The sequence below is a fragment of the Rhincodon typus genome, chromosome 8 (assembly GCF_021869965.1).
Source record: "Rhincodon typus isolate 14 chromosome 8, sRhiTyp1.1, whole genome shotgun sequence".
NCBI lineage: Eukaryota > Metazoa > Chordata > Chondrichthyes > Orectolobiformes > Rhincodontidae > Rhincodon > Rhincodon typus.
In genome coordinates, this window is record NC_063339.1 from 25,642,060 (window position 1) to 25,669,166 (window position 27,107).

A 27,107-nucleotide genomic window follows, 5' to 3' on the forward strand; every position below is an offset into this window, starting at 1 on the left:
ATTCATCTTTTGAAGTGGCTAGCTGGAGATATTTGTAAAATTGGAGACCCCAAAATAGAATAGAGTTTGTGATATTAGTTTTTCGATACTGTTGTTTTGACATATTTAAATAGATATTCTATGGAGCGCTATGGGACTATGACTGTCATTTATATATTGGCCTGGATTCTGCATTAGTTGGCTGAGTGACAACACTTATCACTGACCTCAAAGTAAACTGCCCATAAAGATAGAAATGTTCGTTTGTCGACATTAATTTTTTTAATGCACTTGAGACATGGATGTCGCTGGCTGAAGCAGCATTTATTGCCTGTCCCTAGTTGATCTTGAGAAAGTGGTGGTGAGCTGCCTTCATGAGCCACTGCATTTAATGAGCTGTAGGTAGACCCACAATGTCCTTCGAGAAGGAATTCTAGAAATTTGACCCAGCGAAACTCAAGAAACGGCAAATTTTTTCTAAGTCAGGATGGTGAATGGCTTGAAGAAGAACTTGCAATTGATGGTATTCCCACATGCCTGCTGCACTTGTCCTTCTAGATGAAGTGGTTGTGGGTTTGGCAGGTGCTGTCTAAGGAGCCTTGGTAAATTTCTGCAGTGCATTTTGAAAATGGTATACATTGATACACTGCTGCTACTGAGCGTTGATGGTGGAGGAAGTGGATGTTTGTGGATGTGGCGCTAATCAGGCGAGTTGCATTGTCCTGGACGATGATAAGTTTCTTGACTTGTTGAAACTACACTCATGGAGTCAGTTGGGGAATATTCTATCACACTCTTGGCTTATGCCTTATAGATGGAGGACAGAGATTGGGGAGTCAGGAAGTGAGTTAGTTGCTGCAGTATCTGTAGCCTCTGAAAATATAACCACTGTGTTTATATGATTAGTCCAATTCAGTTTCGGCTGAATACTAATAGCTAGGGTGTTGATAGAAGATGATTTGTTGGTGGTAACACCATTGAATATCAAGGGTCGGTGATTAGCTTATCTGTTATTGGAGTTGGTAATTGCCTGGCACAAATGCAGCTTGCCACTTTTCAGCCCAAGCCTGGATATTGTCCTGTTCTTGCTGTATTTGAACATGGACTGCTTCAGGACTGAAGAATCACAAACAGTGTTGAACATTGTGCAATCATGAGTGAACATCCCAACTTCTGACCCAATGATGGAGGGAAAGTCATGGATGAAACAACTGAAGATAGTTGGACCTAGGACACTACGCCAGCAGAGATGTCCTGAAGCTGAGATGACTGACCTCCAACAACCATGACTGTATTCCTATGTGCCATGTATGACTCCAATCAGCAAAGAGTTTGCCTCCTGATTCCCTTTGATTCCAGTTTTGCTAGGGCTCCTTGATGCCACACTTAGTAAAATTCTGGACTCAACAATACTGGAGTTATAGGCTCCAGAAAAAAAGTTATGTCTACAAACAATCTTAGCAATCAATCACACTGAAATGTTTTCATGGTCAGGAAACCAGGAAATAAAATGTCCTTCTATTTGCTTTGCTATTTTGCAGTGAGAAAAACACAAATTGGGTCATACACATGGGATTGACGTACAGAAGTTTTTAAGAAAATGATCCATTTTTGTTATATTAACATATATCAGTGTTGGATTAAATTGAAGAACTTTGGCATAGCAGAAATATAAAATTAGTTCTTTTAGGCCAGAGAGGCAGATCAAAACTATTAATGACTTAATTAATGTATTAATGTACAGCAGTTAATGCTCAGTTGAAGTTCCTTCAACTAGATGTCCTTTACAGAAAAAGAAGGTAAAGTTGGAAACTTATTATCAAAGGAGATCAAAACTATTCTCAATATTGTGGGTGTAGTCTCACTAATGCCCAGTTTGGATGTGGAGGGACTTCTCTACTTTTGTATGCTATGCCCCTTGCAATAGATCCCATTCGCCGTTCTAATTTCTTGCTGTACCTCTTAGCAGTCATGAATCTGTAAGCACATGCTTCTGATTATTTTATTGGAAAGGTACACTTAGTTGAGATTAGGTTGTCTTTTCATCAGCATACATGACATGCACATGCATGAAAAAGAGGCTGCTGACGTTTTACATTTGCTGTTAATTCATTGACAACTTAGTTCAATAGTTTCATTCTGACATTGGGAACAAATGAATTAAGAGCAAGAGTAAGCCACTCAGCTCCTTGAGCCTGCTTCGCCATTCAATAACATCATGGCTGATCTGATTAGTCCACATGTCTGCCTACCCCCGATAACCTTTGCCTGTTTACTTATGAAGAAAATATCTACATCTGTGCTTAAACAAAAATTCAAAGACACTGCTTCCACCAACCAACTTTGAAGAAAAGAGTTCAGAAGGCTCATGATTCTCTGCGAGAAAGGATCTCTTCACATCTCTGCCTTAAGTGTGCAATCTCTTATTTTAAGCTGTGACATCAATTCCAGATGCTCCCACAAGAGGGAAAAGTGCTTTCCATGTGCAAAACCCCTCGGGTCTTGTATGTTTTGATCAGGACACTTCTTACTCTTCTAGATTCAAGCTGATCCAAGCCTTGCCTGTTCACCCTTTCCTATTAAAATAACATGACTATTCCATGCATTAATCAGGTAAACCTTCTCTGAACTATTTCCAACGCAGTTACATTCTCCCTAAAATAAGGAGACCAATATTTATACACTGGACACCAGATGTGGTCTTGCTAATGAACCGTATAACCAAAGCAAACCTCCCTACTTTTGTTTTCCATTTCCCTTGCAGCAAGTGATAACATTCAGAGGTTTGAAATCTTTCACTATTTACATAATATGCTTCTATATACTGAAATGGACAATTTCACATTTTCCTACATTATACTCCATTTGCCAGATCTTCGTCCCTTGTAGCTTTCTTCTGTCCTCTTCAGAACTTAGGTTTCTATCTGTCTTTGCACTATCAGTATATTTAGTAGCTATCCCTTTAGTTCCTTCATCCAATAAATTGTAAAACATTGAGGCTCCAACACTGATTACCACTCATTGCCTCTTCCAATGAGAAAATAACCCATTGATGCTTATTCTCTGGTTCTTATTTGCTAGCAAATCTTCTATCAATGCCAATGAAGGGACTGTTATGGTGCAGTGGTAGTGTCCCTATGTCTGACCCAGGAAGCCTGGGTTCAACTCCCACCTGCCCTTTACATGTTTTATAATGTGTCTGAGCAGGTTGATTTAAAACAACATCTATCCATGCCAGTCTATTGATCAAATGCCTTCGTAAATCCAAGTACAATACATTCACTTGTTGCTGTTTATCCAACACCCGTTACATTCTCAAAGGACTCCAGTGGATGGATTGAATATGTTTTCCTTTCAAAAAGCCATGTTGACTCTGCTTGAGTACCTTGAAGTTTTCTAAGTGCTCTGCTTTAATAATAGCTTCCAATATCCTTTCTATAACAGGTGTTAAGCTAACTGGCCAGTAATTTCATGCTTTCTGTCTTCCTCCATTTTTGGATAAAGGAGTTACAATTACTCTTCTCCAATCTAATGGAACTTTTCACACACCAAAGGAATTTTGGAAAATTTGAACCAATGTGTCATTCACTACTTGTTTTTAGACCATTGAGCTGACCTTTTGCCTCCTGCCATTTTAAGTCAACTTTGGTCATGGACTGCTGCAGCACAGATTACAACGTTGAAAGTGCAGAGGAAATTAGTTGACATTTGAAGCGGAACAATAAATTTTCTTTGGATGTGACTGAAGGTTCAAATTGAAGTATTAACATATTTTTCTCCTTCAACATGGAGATATTTTGTTCTGAATTCTCAACCTGTTCTGTATTTGTTCAAGTGATTGTGAGGATTGTTTAGACAGAATCAGTGGGATGACTGAAAGTGACTGCATAGATTAAACAATGCAGTTTACTAAAACCTAGAACAGTTCTCTCATCACAGGAATTAGTCTTGTGAACATTTGTTTGCAAGGAACTGTATTGTTTCTTAGGTAAAGAAACCAAAACTGTAAACAGTACTCCAGGTGCAGTCTACTAAAATATGATGTAATTGTAGTTGGAGCCAAAGGGACACAAGGGGCAACTTCTTCACACAGAGGGAGGTTCGTGTGTGGAATAAACTGCCATAGAAAGTTATAGGTGCAGGTACAGGTGCAACATTTTGAACAGGTACGTGAATAGACAAGGTTTAGAGCGATATGGGTCAAACACAGGCAAGTGGGACTAGTTTGGTTTGGGCATCATGAGTTGGACTGAAGGGTCTGTTTCTGTGCTGTATGACTCTAAGACTTCCACTTGATTGATTGATTGATTTATTGTCACATGTACCAAAGTACAGTGAAAAGCTTTGTTTACGAGCAGTACAGGCAGATCATAGTAAAGCAATGATGTACAGATCAAAAAAGACGTAGACAGAGGCATTGACTCTAAAGATTCACACAAATTGCAAGCTGAATTTTATTTTTGAGCTGCATAGTGCCTCGATCCACTGTTATACCATTTATAAATTAGTAATTGCTGGAAAAACTGAAGTTCTGAAGAAGGGTCACTGGACCCAAAACATTAACCTTGCTTTCTCTCCATGGATGCTGCCAGACCTGCTGGGTTTTCCAGCAATTTCTGTTTTTGTTTCTGATTTCCAGCATCTGTAGTTCTTTCGGTTTTTCATTTTTAAATCATTGCATGAACTACTTTTATATTCCTAGAACAATATTAATAAGGGAGGATAAGTGTATTTCAAGTTCATATTTGCTTTGAAATTTCACCCAAAGATCAGGAAAGAAAGAGGGGGGAGGAAACAGAGAAGGGACATTCAATCCACAGTCAATTGACAGTGCAGGAAGGAGACAAATCTGTACATAACAATGGAAGTAAAGTCACTTCTGTTATTTTGTGAGCTTTGATTTCCTACATTTTTCAAATGCTTTCCTGGAATAATATAATGTAGTCAAATTAACCTTTAAACAATTATGTTCAGCTGATGTACTTATGCAACCTCTACTCACTGCTTTGTACCATACTGCTGAAGCCATCCACCATCTCAAATAAGTGGCAGGAGAAATAGCAAAATTTGGCATGATTCATGCCAGAAAACATTTGCTTTGGCTATGAGAAAGCAAAACTCCCACACGGCACTTAAGCTGTGAATGCCATTTCATCCAGTGACATAGTCAAATCATACCTCTGAATGGTGGCACTGTAAAAGAATCTGTAATGTAATAGTTCCATGAAGACATTCCTGACAATAATGCTTATGTTTCCGATGTGTTCTTTTCGGTTTTACCAATCAAATTCAGATGCGCAGAACAACAGATTACTAAATTAAAATGATTACTATTACTTTGTGCCTGTTTGTTTTTATTCCAAAAGCCCGCTGTCCGGAATAGATATTCATTTTCTTTGGCATCTGAAGTAATATATCGAGCCAACATTAAATCTCAAGGTATATTCTCGTCAATGGTTCCATTAAAAATGGGAAGATTAGAGATGGGGAGTAAGGGGAAATTCCAGTTGTTGGGCCCACTACTGCTTCAACGTGCACCCAAAGCTGAATTCACGTTTCTCCCTGACATTGCTATCACTACCGTCAATCCTGCCCGCTCATCACATAGAACAATACAGCATAGGAACAGGCCCTTCGACCCACGATGTTGTGCTGAACATGATGTCCAATTAAACTAATCCCTTCTGCCTGCCCTTGATCCATATCCCTCCATTCCTTGCACATTCATGTGCTCATCTAAAAGTCCCTTAAATGTCCCTAGAATGTATCTGCCTCCACCGGTACTCCTGGCAGCACGTTCCAGACTCCTACAATTCTCTGTGTAAAAAACTTAGCCCTCACATCTCCTTTGAACTTTCTCCTTCTCAGCTTAAATGCATGTTCCACATGCAAATGTTGGTACAGTTAGGGTTCAGCTACCTGGTGGTTTTTTCTGTTGTCTGCCTCATCTATCATTGCTACATCTTCTACTTTGCCTAAAGGGGCAGCAGAATCCAGTGATCAATATTTATAGCAATCCACTTCACCAATGGAGGGATAAAGTATTGAAGGGGTCTGCTTGACCCTGTTTGCTTTTCTGCCTCTGCCTTAATCTTGCTATAATTCTACAATCCTGTTTAGAAAAATGCTTCCAGGAATGCGAAATTTCAGTTGTGAGATAGATTGAACAAGTTACTACTTGGAGGAAAGAAAGCTGAGAAAAGATTTGATAGAGATTTTCAAAATCATGAAGGTTGAACAGAGTAGGCGAGGAGAAGCTGTTCCTGCTCGTACAACAAATAAAAATGTGAGGGCATAGATTTAAAATGATGTGTAAATGAAGCGAGGGTGATATGAGAAAAAACTTACCACACTGGGAGTATTTAGGGTCTGGAACACACTGCCTGGAAACGTGGTGGAGGCATGATCAATCGAGACAATCAAGAGGGCATTGGATGATTATTTGGATAGAAATTATGGGCAGGGATCTGGGGAAGAGGCAGGAAATTGGCACTAGGTAATAGAACTGGTGCAGGCATGATGGGCCACATGGCTTCCTCCTGCACTGTAACAATCCTGGGATTCTGTGGTTAATTTCTAAATTGTTGTGTTTCCTCCCAAAGCAACCTAAGTTGCCAGGTTGCTTATCCCTATCACAGTATTCGTCAAGACTGCTCCTCTGGTATCATTCTTATACTTCATCACACCTTACCTAAAACACTTTAATATATTGAAGAGCAGCATTTAAACATCAAGTTTTGCAGGACCCCACTTAATCCCGGCATGTTTAACATTTATGCAGACTTTGTTTCCCATTGTCCAGATTTGGTTCAATCCATCTCAGCCATTCTGCACTGATAGGAGTTTCAGTCAAGTCTGGGGTTTGGAAATACAGTTTGTGCTTGTTAGGATGGCATGGAGAGGAGCAATCCTTATTATATCAAGATACATTTCTTTAGTGGTCTGTTGGAATACATTTTCTTTGTAACAGAATGTGAATAGATAGCATATCAATTATACCAAGAGAATTTCATCATGTTCAATGTTCCATACCATTTGTTTTTCAGAATGTAAATCCACTGAATCAAATAATCCCTCTCACACTATTGGCTCAGTCTGAGTCCTGTGTATATATGCTTAAAACACAGGGTTGTGGTCTGGATGACAGGGGAGCTTGATTTGGACTCCTTGATATTATTACCAGACTAGCAGGTCCAAGGCAGTGGAACTAGATCACTATAAAGAAGCAGGCAGCTAGTCTGGTGACTGATACCCTGAACATGAGTAGATTCCCTACTGCATATTCTTAACACTCCCTCATTGCAACCAACTTGTCTTGATAATTGACTGTGGGAGTGATGGTCACTTGTTTCCTTTCACTTTTGAACAAGCACACTATAGTTAATATTCTTTAATTTCACAATCTTATCAAAAGAATTTCTTAATATTTGCATTATAGTGGTTGTAAAAAACATTTTGGGTTTCTTGAGAATAAATTTTACTTGAGCTATAATCCCCAGGATCTCAATCAGAGGTGCATAATTCATCATTATAGTATCTTAAACAAAAATAAATTTAAAGTAGTATACTGTTTGGCTCTCTTGTTAATATGAAAAGAAATTAATTCAGTTTTCTGTTCTTGCTATGGTGTATTGAAGATAAACTCTGAAATTCAAATTCCTCTCCTTCATCCCTGATAGTATTAGCCCCTTCCTTCCTATTTATGCTTGCTGTCATTTTGCAATATTTTTCTACAACGTCCCCACCTTGATCAATGCCATAAAGTCAGCTTTTTATCTCACACAGCCTGTTGTTCTCAACAACATGTTGTTCTATGCAACAGTTCTGTACTATATTGATCAACTCCTGACATTTTCTCCTCGAATGAAAACCCATTCAAGATCTGTGATTTTTAAAACCTCTATTGTTCGCATATTACCCTTGTCAGATGTTCTCCTCATGACTTGGTTACACTGTTCTGCAACATTGGCTGTCAGGTCTATCGATCTGTAACAAATTCCCAACAGTAGTTTTCCTTCATTTGCCTCATTTTGTTTGAAGTAAAGAAATGGCTTGCCTTTTCAATAGCTTGCCTCTCCAGTAACTTCCCACTGTCTGCTTTATCCTCACCTACATCTGCCTGTTCTGAGCTTTTATAACCTTGTTATGTCCTCTTTTACTCTCCCATCCTCTAACAATGTGCTCATTCTGCTTACTATGATCTCATGTATTGTGTAAAGTAGTGTTTATGACTCAAAACAAATGCTGCAAGTCAAGGAGTAAGAGTAGCTAATGCTTTCCATTCACTGTCCTCTTTTTTTTAAAACGATGTTTGTCCTTGTTCTGTGCTTTCCCGTAACTTAGCTGTGGCTTATTTAGATTCAGAGATAGTAGGAACTGCAGATGCTGGAGAATCTGAGACAACAAGGTGTAGAGCTGGATGAACACAGCAGGCCAAGCAGCATCAAGGAGCAGGAAGGCTGACGTTTCGGGCCTAGACCCTTCATCAGAAATGGGCTCCACAAATTGTGTCAGAGATAGTAGGAACTGCAGATCAGAAATTTCTGATGAAGGGTCTAGGCCCGAAACGTCAGCCTTCCTGCTCCTATGATGTTATTTAGATTCAGCCTTTTTTTTACTTTATGTTTTTTTTAATCAATTTGTTGCATCCTATTGCAATCTTCTTGCCTGTTATTTGAGCCTTTATCTCCACTTTACGAAAAAAATCTTCCAGTTTATCCAATTTTTTGAAGAGGACCACTATTCTAATTCTGTATAATTGAGCACAATCCAATTGATACTGACCTTATGCTTGCCTTGGAAGTTACCCTAGTTTGCGATAAATGTCCCTGTGTCATTGTCCCTTTGCTGAATGCCGACTGTAGTGAAACTGAGTGTGAAGTGCCTTGTATAATTTTACCCATTCCGTATCACTGTCCAGGATGAATTTGGAACCCAATTTGTTTTGTCTTAGCTTTGCTGCTTGATCCCCTCAAGTGTCACTCGTAATATTTGAGAGAGTACTAAAGTTTGGTCCTTCCCTTGAACTTGCACTCTAGCTCCTTGAAGTTTACTATGAATGTCTGTAAAACTAGGCATAACTATATCTTGGTTTCTAATGTGAACCATGATGACAGATTCCTTCTTGCACTCCATTATTGGGTCATTTGCTCATAAGTTGAGATCTGTCAGTCTCATGCCAGGAAGCACAGTGACTAAAGCCAGTAAAGCTGACCATTCTTATATTAGTATTTGCATGTTTTGATGTTTAAGGATCAAATCTCAGGAAGAAGGCAGGGGATTGGCACGAGTTGAATTTACACATTCTGATTGCTGGTGCTGATACTGATGCAAAGAATGGTCTCCTTCTGCACTGTAATAATTCTGTGATAACAAATCTTTATTTTCAACTAACAAGTGGCAAGCAGAAGTTGCATAACATAGCGGCCAAACATGAGCATCCCCAATGAAAATGACCAGCCACATCCAGTAAGTTAGAGGTTGTGAAATCTGCAGCTGGTACCTCACATCCTGATTTCCCAAAGACTGGCCACCATTTACAAGGCAGAAGTCAGGACTGGAATGGAATATTTCCCTCTAAGTTGCATAACCAACCCAGAAGTTCCCACATAGGCCAAGTACAAGTTGGCCCCTTTAAGTTACCATGTGTCTGAGCAAAAATAGTTGAAAGGACTTGTTTAGCTAAATGGATAAGTTATGCACAATAAAACAGTAAAGAGAGTATTTTTCAACCCTTTAGGAGAGGTGATGGCATAGTGGCATTATTGCTGGGCTAAGTAGTAAACCAGAGACATGGGTAATTTTCTGGGGACCCCGATTTAAATCCCACCACTCCAGATGGTGGAATTTGAATTGAATAAAATCTGGAATAAAATGTCAAATGGTTACCATTAAATCATAACGAAGTGCTGTAAGAGCCTGGTTCACTAATGTCCTTCCCTAAATCTGCCATTCTTACCTGGTCTGGCCTACACATGACTCCAGACCCACAGCTATGAGGTTGACCCTTAGCTGTCCTTTGAAATGACGTAACAAGTCATTTGATTGTAACATCTGCTAAAAAGTCTCAAAAAAGTAATGAAACTGGACAAACCACCTCCCTTTGACCTCGGCAGAAGGTGAATATAACGGTTAGCTCAGCCCTGTTAACCCTGCACCATCCTCCTTAGCAACTCTGGGGGCTAATGGCAAAATTAGTAGAACTGTCTCAGACTAGTGAAATTGTCATATTCACAAAATCATACGTTACGCAATGTCTTCTGGAACAGTGCAGTCTCCCTATTAGGGTCATGATGATACTGATCCTTGATGCAAAATTATCACTTTATCTTGATATCTATATGCATATAGAAGAGGAAATGATTGGCCATTTTGACACAATAACACTAATAACATTTATATAATACTATATAACTTATACTAATAACACTAATAACTGGGGATATCCACTGGCCTTAACTGAAATTGTCCTCACACAGGGTTAAGGATGTGGAGCACATGGAAAAAGCTGACCATATTCTTCCCTTTTTGTCTTGGCTATGCACCAAAGTTTTTGTGCCAGAAGAATTAAATGAGGAATTTTCAGAGATATATAATGTGATTCAGTCAAAGGTAATCCAGCAGAGATTGTGTCTGCAATACACAAGTCCAACTGTTTATTCAGAACAAACTTACCTTAATGTTCTGTAGTGTAGACTAAATATGTTGACTTTCTTTCATGGAATGACCTGTTAAGTGTGTTCAAATTTTTTCTGTTGGCAGGAACCCCAGTTTGGTTCTACATGCAGATTGCACCCATAAGAAATGAATATGACAAGGTGGTTTTATTTTTATGCACTTTCAAAGACATTACAGTATTTAAACAACCCATTGAAGATGAATCAACAAAAGGTAGAATTTCTTTTCTATGGTTGTTTTGATGTATTTGTAATGAAGTAATTCTATGTGACTTTCGCTAAATAAGCTTTGATTGCTTTCTGGAAATAGTATTATATTCTATTCTCTCACATTCTATGATAATAGAAGATGCCTACAATACCTTGCATTAGAATTTTTGATCATTGTTCAATTGAATAGAACAGTATGGATGACAGAAAGCTAATTTTGTTTTACTCAACGGATCACTAAAATATCTGAATGTATTGACTGCCTTATGTTTCATCTTGTTGCTTCCTTCTTTAGGGCAGCTCATTGGCTTGGTGGTTAGCACTGCTGCCTCACAGCACCAGGGACCTGGGTTTGACTCCACCCTTGGGTAACTGTGTGGAGTTTGCACATTCTCCCCGTTTCTGTGTGGGTTTCCTCTGGGTGCTCCAGCTTCCTCCCACAGTCCAACAATGTATAGGTTAGCTGGATTGCCCATAGAGTCCACGGATGTGTAGTCAAGGTAGATTAGTCTTGGGAAATGCAGGGTTACTGGGATAGGGTGGAATGTTCTTCAGAGAGTTGGTGTAGACTCGATAGGCCAATGGCCTACTTCCACACCAGGGATTCTATGATTCTTAGCATTAATTTGCAGCCTTGGATCTTTTCCGTGCTCTGTTCTGCAGCCTGTAATGTTATTACCTGATCGCTGTTCTAAAAATATTTCACGTATTATTACAACTCCAAGGTTGTGCATTTCCCATATTAATCATCCATTGTAAGCTTACCAAATTACCCTCTAAACTAATTGTGGATGATTTCATTGACATTGTGGATAAATCAGTGGCCCCAAGATGGAAGTAGATACAAGCCAGTGGCTTCATCCATTTCAGTGTCTTAAGCAGGATCAATCTAAGTACTAAAAGTAGACGTATGATAGTAGTAGAGACAAAAAAAATTGCAGCTGCTGGAATCCAAGGTAGACAAACAGCATGCTGGAAGAACACAGCAAGCCGGGCAGCATCTGGAGAAGTCAACCTGTGTCCGTCTTTCTTTGTTTTTGAGGCAAATGGCTTCCATTGCAATGTTTTGTTTCATGTGGTGAGGCTGCTGAGCGAACAAGTAAAGGGTTACCGCGGCCACTTCCTCTGAAAATGATTATGATCATTGATGAAGGGTCTGTTTCCATGCTGTACATCTCTATGACTCTATGTCTCTTAGGTAAAGCAGTATCCAAAGGAAAAAAAAAGTTCAAACCTGCACCTCCTCAGTTAACAGCCTTTTTTGATAGAATTGTGAGCCTGTGCCCAGTTGATGCTTGACAGATGCGTACAAAAAAAAGCAATCCATAATTGACGAGTTTCCGACATCCTATCGTAACTTGAAGCAATTCGAAGCTCTGCTGTCTGTGCTCTAACTTGCACCGAATGTTATTCACCAATTGCCTCGCCCTGTGCTCGCAAGCCTACAAAGACTTATGGTTAAAACGCATCTTGATTTTAAAAATCCCATCGCTGTTTCCAAATCCTTCTGCGATGAGGAATGCAAGCTTTCACCAACTATAACTTGTAATTCAGAAAAACGTTGGGGAATATGAGGAAGATGATTCGTAAGGAATAAAACGGAGAATTGTGGATGCTGGAGCTCTGAAACAAAAACAAATTTCTGGAGAAACTTAGCAGGTTTGGCAGTACCTGAGGGGAGAAAGCAGAGTCAACATTTTGAGTTGAGCGTTCAATAGGAATGTTTGCTGCACCACTGGCCTCAGCTTCAGTTATGGTCCGTCTAATGATGACTGTTGTTGTTTGTTTCATAGGAACATCAGCTGTGTGTATGTTACATTGGTGACTGTGAGCCACTTGGTTTTGCAAGAGACAGAGGGACGTGTTTCAGTGAGCTTTGTGCAGTATGTTTAGGGTGATCTGCAGTTGAACACTGAGCAATGTGGGCACATTGTGAGTGTGAAGCTTGAAGTATAAGTAATTAAGGGGAAAACAGAATTTATGAATGTGAATCGTGATTTGTGTTTGATCAAGAATGTTGGTTGGGGAGTGAACGGAAGTGTTAATGAATTGAACAGTGAGTGTGACTCGGGGGTGCAGTTAGATTTTGAGTAGAGCAGGCAAACCTTAAGTTGTACTAGTCTCCTGGGAACATGAAGTTCTGCTGAGGCAAGCAGGCATCCAGTGGTGTAAGGATGTCACTGGCTGAATGTCACTCTCAGCTAAGTTAATAGGCAGGAAAAATCATTGGGATCCTCACACCTGTTTTCCAGCCTTAACAAACTTTTATTCCTGTGAGGAAGAGAAATATGTCTGATCTCTTGAACAAGGCAGGGGTGTACTGATTTCTGATGAAATCTGTCCATTGGGTACTTAGAATGGACCTCACCAAGTCCAACTGAAGATTTATTTGCTGCAGTGCACTATTGTTTTGTCGAGTATTAATCAAGTGGCACAGCACTTCATGTTCGCTATGTTCTGCAGCTTAGAATTAATGGAAGATGGTTAAATATTTACCTCTTGCTCAAAACCTAATCCCTTTACTTGATTTGCTTCTTTACATGCTGAGTCTCTTTTGGTTGAGAAGGGTGAAAAACATGAATGATCAATTGACTTGTCAGGAAGTTGCTTCGTTTTAGCTTTTGAATAATGTTGCACTTTACTGCCATAAAATCAACTGAGGCAACATTGCATATTTATTGCAATTTGTGATGGTCTGTTGGCTGGTCTGCAAATATACATAGAACGTTAGTTCTGAGACAGTTGATAAGTTGTTTGCTCATGTAAGATTTCTGTGGCTATGGATTGGAGTCATTATAGAAGTTCACAATCAACCACCTCTATTACTTCTATGGTGAAATTTGTCAGATGGTTTCCTGATGGAGGCTAGGACACATATAATAACTGCCTGAGCAAAATTGATAGACCTTTGTTTGATTTATATCCACTCTCAGACAGATGGCTAACTGTGAACAAATGATGAAATTATAGCTCTGACAACAGAGTTACAGGAAGATAAAGTGATTCCAAAATGGAAACAATATGGGTAACAGGTGTCCCAATTGCCACAGTAGGTATAGATTGGAAAATAAATAAGACCAAGCATTTCCCATCTACATAAAGCACAACAAACTATTTCACTTCTTTAATCATATAATAAATAAACACACTTTTTTAAAAGAAAGTGCAAGGAAGCCATCCCACTTTTCACACTTAAGTGCAAACCAAATTGTTTTAAAATGTGTTCAAGTCTTTTCTTGTTTCTTTTTACATTTTGGAAATCTATACCTTACATCATTGTATTTTTGAGTTCTGTGCCAAAAGGCGTGACTGACCCTCAGTATGGAGATCTCCATGACCAAGGAAGTAGGTCACGAACCTGTACCAGCTGGAATAGAATTGAACTTCACTTGCCATTGGCATGTGTTGGAAGGATTTACTAGTTGGTACTCAATCTAGGGCTGTATTATTAACCCACCTTCCTTGGTCTGGTGCTTCTGGCTCAGAGGCAAGGGGAGGTGATGACCTAGTGGTATTATCACTGGACTGTTAATCCAGAGACCCCCAATAATGTTCTGGGGACCTGGGTTCAAATCTTGCCATGGCAGATGGTAGAATTTGAATTCAATAAAATATCTGGAATTAAGAATCTAATGATGACTGTGAATCCATTGTCGATTGTTTGGGAAAACCCTTCTGATTCACTAATGTCCTTTAGGGAAGGAAACTGCCGTCCTTACCTGGTCTGGCCTCCATGTGACTCCAGACCCACAACAATGTGGTTGTCTCTGAGCTGCCCTCTGGGCATTTAGGGATGGGCAGTAAATGCTGCCTAGCCAGCAACACTCTCATCCTATTCGTGAATTAAAAAAGAGTACCCTGTGCAATACCAGACCTTCTGTACCTTTCACACTAAGAAATGATTCCTGATGTGAAACATCCAAAAATACAATTAATTAACTGCTATTTTAGTTTAATGACTTTCACATTCTCCAGATCTCCCAAAATGCTTTATTGCCAATGCATTATTTTTGAGGAGTTATGTAAGCTAACATGTCTGCTGGTTGATGCACAAGAAAAATAGCAAAGAGAAGTAATCAACTAATTTATTTCTCATGATATTGTTGTTTGAGGACATCACATACTGCCATAGGATCTCTTACGTCCATCTGAACAAGCTGGTAGGGTGTCCTATTGATATTTCATCTGTCAGTACAACACTCCATGAACACGGCATTGAAATGTCAACCTAAATGATTGTACTCAAGCCCATGATTCAACAATGTTTTGACTCAGAGGTGAAATAGAGGCAGCTGGATAGTTGATGGGATTTTGGGGTTGGGGTGGAGGTGGGGTGTGTGTGTGTGAATTTTAACCTAACTGGTTCAATTGTATCAGGGACAGTTTGGGTTAGATGTCCATTTCCTACCATACCCCGATTCTCATGCATTCAAAATAAATGAAGCTTAAGTTCCAGTAGGGCATAAAACAATCTTCTGACCTAAATTTCACCCATTGCCTCTGAGGAGATTGGTTAGAAATCACCAATTTAATACAGAACTGTTGCCTTCTTATGAAGGAAGAGAAATTGTTGCCTTTAAACAGCTCTGAACAGCTGATTTACCTGTAAACATTACAAGGTTATTTTTTTACACATGCTTCTTTAATAATACATATTAGTTATGTTTTAAGCTTGTTTTAAACAAATATGCACTGACTGATGAACTCTTGAAAACTGTGAAGGATTGTGTTATAAATCTATGAATTTTGAGTAGGCTATGGTGAAATCTATTTCCAGCATTCTGTGAGAATATAACCTTTACAGAATGCCGAGTTCCAATGGTCAGGTGGCAACATTTAATTCTGCATTGATAGTGGGGGGAGTGTGCTTATTACAAGATTTTTGATAGGTCACAAATAACAGTTCAGGAGTCACTGCAAAGCAGTCTGGAGACACAGTTTAGTTGGATTTTAAGGTTGGAATGCTGATTTTTAGGTGTTCTGCTGGAAAGAAGTTAAGAGCTTAACTTGTACAGCCAGGATTCAGAAAATATCCTGGAGAGCTCCGGAAGTGGGAAAGTCACTATCTCTGTGTTGGAAGAAGCCATGAGGGGTTCAGAATACCCCTGCGAGCATTAATTCTTCAATGCAGGTGAGAGAGTGGGAATTGAAAAGCCCATAAGCAGTATTTGCTTAATATAACTGAATACAATTAGAGCTAGGGGAAAATCCAGGGCCATGTCTAGCTTGGTGGAGGAAGAAAGTTGGCAAGAAAGCTGGAGTTGTGCTAGGCAACACAGTGGCTCAGTGGTTAGCACTGCTGCCCCACAGCACCAGGGACCCGGGTTTGATTCCACCCTCGGACTATCTGTGTGGAGTTTGCACATTCTCTCCGTGTCTGCGTGCTCCAGTTTCCTCCCACAGTCCAAAGATGTGTAGGTTAGGTGGATCGGCCCTGCTAAATTGCCCATAGAGTCCAGGAATGTGCAGGCTAGGTGGATTAGCCATGGGAAATGCAGGGTTACAGGGATAGGGTGGAGGGTGGGTCTGGGTGTGAGGCTATTCGGAGGGTCGCTATGGGCTTGATGGGCCAAATGGATTGCTTCCACACTAGGGTTTCTATGAATAAATAATAGAGTGCAGTTTGGGAGTCAAGGGGAGCAGGAACCCAGTATAGGAGGGTGATGGATGTGGACAGAAGCTCAGAATTGTTACAGTGCAGAAGGAGACCTTTCAGTCCATCATATCTGCACCAGCTTTCGAGCATATTGACATAGTGCCAAACCTCTCCCCTTTCCCTATGATACTACACACTGCTTCCATTTAAATAAACATCCACAGTCACCTTGAAATCTTCAATTGAACCTGCTGTCACCAGACTTCTATTTACAAACCCAAACCACTTGCTGGATGAAAAGAGGTCTCATCTTCCATTTGCTCTTTTGCAAAACATTTTAAAATTGCACCCTCCGTTTCTTGATCCTTTTACGAGCAGGAACCATTTCTTGCTATCTATTCTGTCCAGACCCCTCACGATGTTGAAAACGTCTTTTGATCTTCCCTCAGCCTACTCCTGTGCAAGGAAAACAATCCCAGCTTCTCCAACCGGTCTTGATAATTGAGGTTTCTCATTCTTGGAGCCCTGAAACAAGAACTGACATTGAGGAATGGAATGGCTGTTCAGAGGGTGGATCAGTAATAGTGAAGAATTGTTATCCCTTGTAAAGTTTAATGAAATTTGGTGATACACTGGATCATTAATGTTTAGGTGGAGTTACTGAGAAATCCGTGGGGTCTGATGTGATTGTATTTGCTGTTTGATGCATGCTATTGGGTGTTCAATCACAGTATACTCTGCATTTACCTCATGTTAATTCTCAACGTTAGAGATAAATTGTACATGTATTGTCGATAATATCACTTTTCGCACTTGTGTAGTAAAGCCTTTTTGTTCAAATCCATGGGATCTTGTGGCTATATTCTCTCAGTAATTCCTCTAGAGCTCACGTTTAGTTCACTTTAAGAATTAAAGGTACCTGGTAACCACATCATACAAATAAAGTTGTTGTACTGTCTTGGTCTGGGATTATTAAAAAAAAGATGTCACGAAGGAAAAATTGGTCTTCCAGTGCATCTATTTTCTGGGTGAAAGTTGACAAAGGATCAATTTCAAGACAAATGAGGTCCTGCATGGAGCCCCTAGTGAGGTAGGAAAGGAAATAGAAGTTCAAAGGCATTTGCTATATACATTATGATTTTGGAATCGGGAGGAAAGTGTGGTTAAATGCAGGCTGATGGTGCAAGCAGGAGGAAATATTAGGATTGGCTGTTGGGGATATATATTGTATAGTCCTCATAGGTTGATCTCAATATGATTAGGACCTCTATCCTCACAGATGGTTTGCTAGTGCTATGGAATGAGATTTACACTAATTTGAGGAGTGAGGACCTAGATGCCGCACTAGAAAGAAGAAACCAGGTGCACAAAATATTCTGAGAGATCTACATGCTAATCCTTTTTAGATTAATGTATAAAGACACCCAAATCCCTCCATCCTGCAGTACTGTGATGTCTCTGTCCATTTAAATAATATTCTGCTTTTCTATTATTTTTACCAGATTGAGCAATGTCACATTTTCCTACGTAATACTGTCATAAGTTGGAAGTACCAATGAATTGTGGCTTGTGGTTGGGGTAAGATTGCTGCCACAAAGCCTCCATTCTATGTCAAGCCTAAGGGCCTATATAATTTGCAGTGGTAGAAGGTAAACCAGTTTTCAGTTTAATGAGGAAAGGACCTGTCATACCAACAGGATGTATTTATTGCTTAATAGCAATAGACAGAAGCTACATTGACTAATTCTGCAAAAATATAAAGCTTATCAGGAGCCAGATTTGATATATCTGTTTCTACTACAAAATTGTACTAGAGTCCCTCTTCTCTATGCAAAGACAATTAAATTGGGGGGAGCTTAATGCAGCTTCAGTATTATCCATTTCAGAGCCATTGTCTCTTACAACATCTCATCCCAAGCTTTTTCCCATTAGTTACCACTTGCACATTCAGACATACTAGTTTTACTTCTGCATTTACTACTGCCACAATACCTTCTCACAATTCTCTGACTTCACAAATTCAACCAATAATGAAATTTCACAGTTATTCCAGAATGTATTCTTTTCAGAATTTGAAGATTGGTTGGTCTTTGGCTTGAGGATTGTTGAGATCTAGATTCTGATTCTTTGCAAATCATTTCTGGAGGATTGTTGATCACTTGAAAATGTCTTTCATGGAGAATATTTTTTCCTGCAAAGCCTGGTAACTAGTTCATTACATTATTTGGAGGACCTTTAATCTCCTGAATTTCCTGTGCAGATGCGCTCTTCCATGCTAACTCCAGTAGTTGCCCCATTACATCATCTAGACAACATTTAATCTTGCAACGGACCAACATAGAGGATGGCTGCCCTATTGGAATAAGTGCCTGCACCCTTACAGTGTCCTGGATTTTCAGACGATGCAATTTATTCTATTTAGAAAACAGAAAAAAAGGGGCATGGGTAGGCCATTCCACCCTCTGAGCCTGTTCCACCATTCAATACAATTGTGGCTGATCATCCAACCAAGTACCCTCTTTCTACTTTTACCCTGTAAAGTTTGGTCCCTTTAGCCCTAAGAACTACAACTAACTCCTTCTTGAAAACATTCAGTGCTTTGGCCTCAACTGCTTTCTGTGGCAAAGAATTACACAGGCTCACCACTCTCTGTGTGAAGAAATTTCTCCTCATTTCTTTTTGACAATGTCCAGTCTTTGGGGACCTTATACCAGCACCATTGAGTCACACCTCCGTTTTGTTCTGGCAAATCTTTACTCTCGGCGTTCATTTGGACTAGGAGCAGGAGTTGGCCACTCGGCCCTTTGAACTTCCGCTGCCTTTTGATAAGGTCCTGGCTGATTTGGTTACTCCACATTCCCGTTTACCACAGATAACCTTTCACCATCTTACTTATCAATAATCCAACTACCCCTGGCTTCAAAATATTCAAGGACTATGCTTTGAGGGAAACTGTTCCAAAGACTCATGCTTGTGAGAAGACATTCTCCTTATCACTGTCTGAATGGGAAGCCCCTTATTTGACACAGTGACCCTGCTGGTTCCTCTCTCGCTCTGTCTCTCTCCGGCTGAATATATTGGTGAGTTCCTGAATGTCCAAGTACCATTCTGGTAGCCATTCCAAAAGCTATGTAAACTTCACTCCTCCCCAAATTCCCGTTCAACCTGTTTACCTATTCCTACACCTGCTTACCTTCCCCTTGCAGCCCCTGGTATATGAGCTGTGCATGCCAGCTGTGGCCATTCACTGCCCCCAACCCTTGAAGCCAGGGTTCTCATGGAAGAACCCCTTTCCTGTATGACGCCTTCCCAGCCATACTTTACTATGCTCGCCCCATCTTAGCATATATAGTTGCCCCCGCTTCACAAATATCATCCACCCTTTACACCAGCCTGCAGCCCCAAGACCCAAAGACTAATTTGCTGAGTCTTCTTCCTGTGACAATGACTGGCCTTGCCTATTTCTCTTAGTGTTAATGGATGGAACCCACAGACTGAGCATGGCCTAACCCCTTGGGGAACCTAACTGTGCAGCATGAAACGATGTACCCAGACCCCTAACTGAGGCTGTGCATTTCCTGACCCGATCACATTAGTCCTACCCTTTGGACTAGCTGCTGCCATGGAGCCATAGAACTTACTGGGATCAATACTCCTTCTAATTATATTTTTCAGTGTGTGGATCTCTGAGGTCCACGCAGGTCAATGACTTCTGAAATTGGAAGTCAATGCATTGGCCAGTCAGCGAGCTGGAACCTCAATGGCTGTGCAGCCAAGCCTTGGAATATTAGAGGCAGAGAGCCCCTGACCAAAATTACCCCAATTGGTCATCTGACCTTGGCTATTCTCCTCAATTGGTATGGAGGCTGCCCTTGACTTACTGTGCCAGAACCCCGTGACTGACTGGTATATCACCATGGGCTTCGGTGAGGAATAATCCATGAAGACTTCAAGACATGGCTGCTTGCTTGCTGTACATTCAGTGTGGTTGCCATGTTAAACTGCGGGAGGAGATGTCAGATACACCTCAGCAAGATGTATGTCACCTGGACTGAGGGCTGCTAACCAGGAGGGCAACTGCCTGGTTGTGTGACTGAGCTAACTGGCACTGCAAGGCAAGGCAAGGATGGTGCCAGCAAGCAGCTGGGTTCTAAGTGAGCGAGTGCTAAGAAAGAAACTGAGCCACCCTGATCTAGGTGCAATTGTGAGCTGGATCCCTGACTGTGCAAGCAAGATGTCCCTGCTGCAGCTTTCCAATGCACCTTGCAATGCAAGTCTGTGCTACCAGAGCACCCTGTCAGGATATCAGAGAGGTGCTGTGGTGGTTCTGAGGGGTTGGCAGATGGCGGTTGCCGTTTTCCATGGATGATGGGTGGATGCTGATGCCCCCGTGTCATGCCCTGGGCTGCAGTTTGTCTGAATGCAACATGGAGGTCGTTCAAAGCAAGTTGTGAGCTGAATCTGCCAGATATTCGCTTCGAGTTCTATGTTGTGTTTTCTCTCGAGCATGTTTGGCGTGTTTGGTAAGATTGAAAGCTCAGTTTAATAAGGTGTATTGGGCCATCAACAAGGCATTTACCAAGCAATAATCTCTCTTAATTGGCAACTTGCTGTTGCCCAGTGAGAAACTCACCTCACTGTTAATCAAAAGTGTAAAAGATGGAGCGAGATGCTCTCACCATCAAGATCAGCCTCGCCAGATTATAGTCCATTTGTTTTGAAAGGTAAGTGCTTCTTTCACTTTCATCCTTCCTGGGCAGGCTTTTTGGAATGTCAATTAAGAATTTTTCCCTTGCTCATAGGTTTTGCTAATTTTATGACATATCTATCTATCACTCCTGCAGCCACTCAAAGATCCTGGGACGCAAGACATCAGGTCCATGCAACTTGTCAGCCTTTAATTCCAATAATTTACCTAGAATTTTTCACAATCAGTCATATTTGTTTTAAGTTCCTCTCTCCCTCTTGATTTTTGATTTTCTACTATTTTTCTGTATCTGTCATGCCCTTGTTTCCCATTAATATTTTCATAGTGTCACCTTCTGAAAGACCAAAGAATAAGACAGAGCTGAAGATTGATAATACAATTTAAAAGCACTCTGCAGGTAGAAAGTTCAGAAGTAAAGTGAAAAAAAAGAAATGAAAGGCAGAGAGAGAGAGAGCATGAGAAAAGATAGTAGTTAAGCAATCTAATATAATGTTATCATTTATTGCAAGGTGAGTTGAATACAAAAGTGGGAAGGTTATATTTAAATCAAACAGTAGATCAGTGAGACCACATCTGGATACTGTGTGCAGTATCAGTTATCTTATTTAATTAAGAAAGGATGTAAGTGTACTTCAGGGAATGTTTACTGGAATGGGTCGGTTGTTTTCTGAGGAAATGTTGGACAGGGTCATCTTGTACGCACTGGAGTTTTGAAGATTAAGAGGTGACTTGATTAAAACATATAAAGTCCTGAGGAGTTAGTACAGTATTACCAGCAGGGCCAGTGACGAATTGTAGGGACTGGGGAATACAAACATAACATTTCAAGGGTTTGAATGATTCGAGTACCTATTTTCCATTTGTTTTTTCAATTGATCATCCTAATGGAGGCAATATTTGGAGCCTGAATTAACTGTATGGGCATTTTTACTTTCACGTGCAGAGTCAAATTGGCAAGAATGTCATTGAATCATGCGGTAAAGACAGCAAAATATAATTTTTATGTAATTTGAGTGGTACCACTATCATGTTTTGCAACTGCAGTATCAGTTTTTACAGTTGCAGGCAAAATGGCTTAGATCAGTAACTCAGATGCTGCAGTGTAGGTATCAACTGGATGCTTATAATTATATTTGCTTACTTTAAGCAAGTTTCATAGCAATCTCACTGTTCGCTGCTCAGTAACAGCTATTTTAAAATGAGACAGCTTTATTATTTTATAGGCAATATGAATTAAAGACTCTGTTATTTGTGACAATTAAAATTATAGTGCTGAAAGGAAAGTGTGGGTTGCTGGAATTGGTAGTGACTGTGTCTCTTTTTCTAAATAAAGGGTGGGCAAAATTTGCTCGATTGACAAGAGCGCTGACAAATAGTCGAAGTGTTCTGCAACAATTAACTCCGATGAACAAGTCTGATGGGGTCCACAAACATTCACGTCTCGCAGAAGTAAGTACTAAATTCCCTGTTTGTAGTTTAGTTGTACTATTTCCTTCAGAATATTTGATCTGGACAGAGAAATTATCAGACAAAAGAAACTCAATGCTGCACCTGGATTGGCAGTTCTCACAATTTGAGACTTTATCAAGAAACCAGTCAAATATCTGGTATTATTTCTCCCTTTGGCTAACTCCTGGAAGTAAGAGGCCCCTTAATATCTATGGCTCATCTTTCAGAATTGGCCTCTCTGGTACAAAGGTCTAGGAAGAAAGAGACAGGCCCGTTGTGATCTGATCTCCTCCCCTTTGGGATTTCAGGATCTTTGCAGGGGAGACCTTGGCCAAAACCTACCTAAATGAGAAGAATGGTCATGGGCGATTTTGGCTTCCTACCTTATATTCTATCTGGAAAGTTTGCTGTCTGATGCAGTGCAATGTGCAGGATAACATCTGAATGGCAGAATTTGAGGAATGTTTAAATCTAAATGTGTAATGCTTTTTGAAGATTTTAAAAGTCTGTGTAATATGCTAAAGCTATCAGTTTTTTTTTCAGGTTCTGCAGCTAGGATCTGACATTCTTCCTCAGTACAAACAGGAGGCTCCCAAGACTCCACCACACATCATTCTGCATTACTGTGCATTTAAAACGACCTGGGACTGGATCATCCTTATTTTAACCTTCTACACTGCAATTATGGTTCCTTATAATGTGTCCTTCAGAACAAAACAGAACAATATTGCTTGGCTGGTGCTGGACAGTGTAGTTGATGTGATCTTCTTGGTGGATATTGTCTTAAATTTCCACACTACATTTGTGGGCCCTGGAGGTGAAGTTATATCCGATCCAAAACTAATCAGAATGAACTACTTGAAAACCTGGTTTGTAATTGACCTGCTGTCCTGTTTGCCATATGACATCATCAATGCTTTTGAAAATGTAGATGAGGTAAGTTGACATAGCTAAATTTATTACCACAATATTTAGCATTGTTCTGTTAGTGTAAGGTTTGATTTGCGACAGTCCTTTATAATACAGTCCTGTTAGAGTTAAATTAACGTTCTTAACTTCATACAAATTTTAACTGCTACATCTTGTAGACCAAATAAATGCTGTGCGATTCTGGCAGCTTTAGTGTGATGTCGGTTTGCGATTCAAGTCAAAGAGTGGTATCCTCTTTGTGAACCCAAGCAAGGAATGCAAAAATGTACTTATGACAAACAGAAGCATAGTAGACTTACAAGGAAAGCTCACGAAAAGTGTGGATGTTTTGCAATTAAATGCATGCACTGCAATAGCAACATTATTCAGCCACCTTTAATGGAGAAGCACAATAGTTAAAATATATAAATTTTCAAGGTCACAAGTCATGTTTTTGTGAAGCATAATGTTACAAGAAAAGTGGTTACACCTTAATGATCTGAGTGTGGTTACCTGAAACATTTTGACACAGCAATAATTTCAATCATCAGACATAAAGGTGCAAATTCTGGGTGACTAAAACAGTAGAAATACATTCCAGATTGTTGGAGTCTGAACAGAGAATCTTTCCTTAAAACTATCACCATTAACTTTGAGTAGGACTGACAACTGCCAGTACTTTCTGTTTTTTTTAGAATAATCATTTGCTTTTTTTACACTGAATGCAGAATCTGGTGCAGTGTAATTTCCTTCATGTACCAGCTAAAATATCTTATTCGTGTCCAAATAGTCCATCTCGTTACATAGGTTGCACCCTAGACTTAAGACCTCCCTCATGAAAATGTTATTTGTACTGTAGTCTCATTGTAAAGATGAGCCATTGCTGCATGATCAACTCTCCATGCCAAGTTGCATTCCTTTTCATGAAAATGATTTCTGCTCATTTTTTGTTAGGCAGCAGCATATGATGTGGCTGAGAATTTTATCTAGTATGCAAGTAATCTCATCTAACTGCTTCAACTGGTTTTCCAGTTCATTTTGTAAGGCTGTATATGTGCATCCAGGATTAGGCTACTTTCCCATTAGTGCTTCCACAATAACTGACACAATGTTGATTTAAGAGAAGGCTTAATTTTTCTTTTTAGATCATGTGAAACGGTTTAAGGATATCTTTTCATCTTTAACACTTCTGTTGCACAGCAATATGCACTGGGATCAGCTATCAAGATTTCAAACGGGGGCCTATGATTTTCCATTCAACGTGGATGGAAAATAATAGAAGATATATATTTGAGTTTTAATATGTGCTGATATGCAAAGCTGTTTGCCAATAAAGTTAAAGCTGAAAATTTATGTTTAGTTTTCATCATCGAACTCAATGGAGAGCGTTTAGATTGGACGTTGCACAGTCCTTTATGTTGTATCTGCTGTCCTGAAGTATTACACAGAGCTTCTGATTTTAAAAAAAATGTGGATGTTCTTAATGAAAAACACTCACCTATAAAAATGAAAGAAAGATTTGTATTTGTATAGCACCTTTTATGACTGAGGTTAGAGGAGTTCACTCTATCTTGCTGTTCTCACTATTCCTTTGGTCACAACATGTATTTAAATGATTCATCCAAGTACCAGTGTGGCTAATTATATCCTTTATCTATAATAAGATCAGACTAAAAAGATCCAGGTTTCTTTAATAAGCAACAAAACAATTACTTTTTTATAATAACAAGATTTATTTGACAAAGGTTCAGTGATAACTAACACAGTTTGAAATACGAAAGTATGAATTACCCTCCTAATCAGAATAGACACACCGACAGGTAAGTTCAAGGAAAAAATAAAGAAACTTTCTCTACAGCGATTAACTTTGGACGAAACACTATGGCCAAATACTTAATTCTCAGAGAATAAAGAGACAAGATATGGAGTGATCCAGATTTTTACTGCCTGTCATCCTTGTACATGCAGATTTGTCATTAGGCACAGATGGCTGTCTGCTTGGGATTTCTTCAGGCACAATTCGTCAGGTTGTTGAGAACAAGTCTACTAGAAGTCTTTCAGGCAGAATAGCTGTTTCAGCTTTCTCGGCTGCCGCATGGTTTAGGGATAAGCATAGTTAGGTGGATAGCTCTGACTAGCGCAGACTCAGTGAGCTGAAGGGCTTTTTTTGTGCTATAGATTTCTGTGACTGTATGGGGTTCTCAAGATGTTTTTGTCAGGAAGGTGGCAAAAGCTGAGCCTGAGTTTCTTATCTTTTGACAGAATACACCACAATTAAATTAAATCAAATGGTCATGCTGCTGACAGTTAGAAACTTTGACCTGTGTGTTGTAGTAAGTTCAAGCAGGTGGCTGAAGAAATCAGAGTTTCAGTAGATAAGTTCAAGCAGTTAAGTCATGTGACTTGTATTAATTTTTTTTAACAATAATTTCTGGCAGTGTCCTTTCAGTGACCTTTAAAATAACATGTCTGGGTACCTCCTCAGCACCTCAAATAATCCAATTTTTACATTCCTTCAGGTATGAGTCCTCAAAAAATGCCAATAATGGAAACCTTTATAACATGCCTTTTAGAACCTCAGGTCATCCCAATGTGCTTTGCTGTCAATAATGCATATTTGAAATGCAGTTGCTGTTGTATTGTAAAAAAAAATTGGCAATCAATTTGCAAGCAGCAATCTCCTAAAAGCCATAATGTGTTTATGACTAGATAAGTTTTTTAGTGAAGTTGACTGTGGGATAAATGTTGGCCAGGACATTAGAAATAACTCCCTTACACTTCAACTCCTTGGGAACTTTTACATCCTACTGCAAAGGAAATCAGGGCCTCAGTTTAATACCCCACCCAAGCACGGTACCTCAGATGGTGCCACAATCCCTCTGCAATGCCCCGGAGTGCCAGCCAGGGATTTTGCACTCAAATTTCTGGAGTGGCACTTGAAACATCAGCTTTCAGCCTCAGAGGTAAGATTGTTACGGAATCACAGTTGACACTGTCAAAACAGCACAGTGCTCCCCTTCTTAATGGGAAATGTGAAGGATAAGTTTCCTGAAGCAGGCCATGACAGAGTAGGAAAATGACTGTAAGCTGGAACTCAGTATTACATATCACTGCAGAAATAACCAATCAACTGGTACTGCCATGGCAATTCTTTAAATATGAAAACCACAGCAGTTCAGAAACAAAAGGGGAGCTTTGTGTTGCTTGGAGTAGGAAATACGTCAGCCTCCTGTTCTCCTAGTAACAAATCTGGGAGTGCCATCTATCTGATATGAAAATAAATCCCATCAATTGTTTTCCCTGGTCAGTATTGCAGAGGTGTGTACTTTTCCTTATCACTGTTCACCTTACATTAAATAATACCTACCCAGTTATTCCTACAATACGGTTGTCGTGATCATGCAGTTGATTGAGATATTCCAATTAGGGAATTACCAGTCTATGTACAGAACCAGTACTGAGAAAATGAAATAAAATCTATAAATACAGTGATATCCTCAATAGAAGATGCAGTGATTAAAAATGTAATTTAGAAATGATCAACACCCATTTAACAAAGATTAATAGATTGTAAAATTAT

The 27,107-nt window shown here is 39.7% G+C and overlaps 1 protein-coding gene across 1 annotated transcript in view; it reads left to right on the top strand.

Annotated features, from left to right (window-relative positions):
- LOC109920383 (potassium voltage-gated channel subfamily H member 5) overlaps window positions 1-27,107 on the top strand; it is a 278,422-nt gene that overhangs the window by 79,601 nt on the left and 171,714 nt on the right. Inside the window, exons 2-4 of the mRNA XM_048600070.1 lie at window positions 10,741-10,869; window positions 22,503-22,618; window positions 23,162-23,554. Coding sequence (XP_048456027.1) covers window positions 10,741-10,869; window positions 22,503-22,618; window positions 23,162-23,554 — 638 coding nt within the window. The remainder of the gene's footprint in view (window positions 1-10,740; window positions 10,870-22,502; window positions 22,619-23,161; window positions 23,555-27,107) is intronic.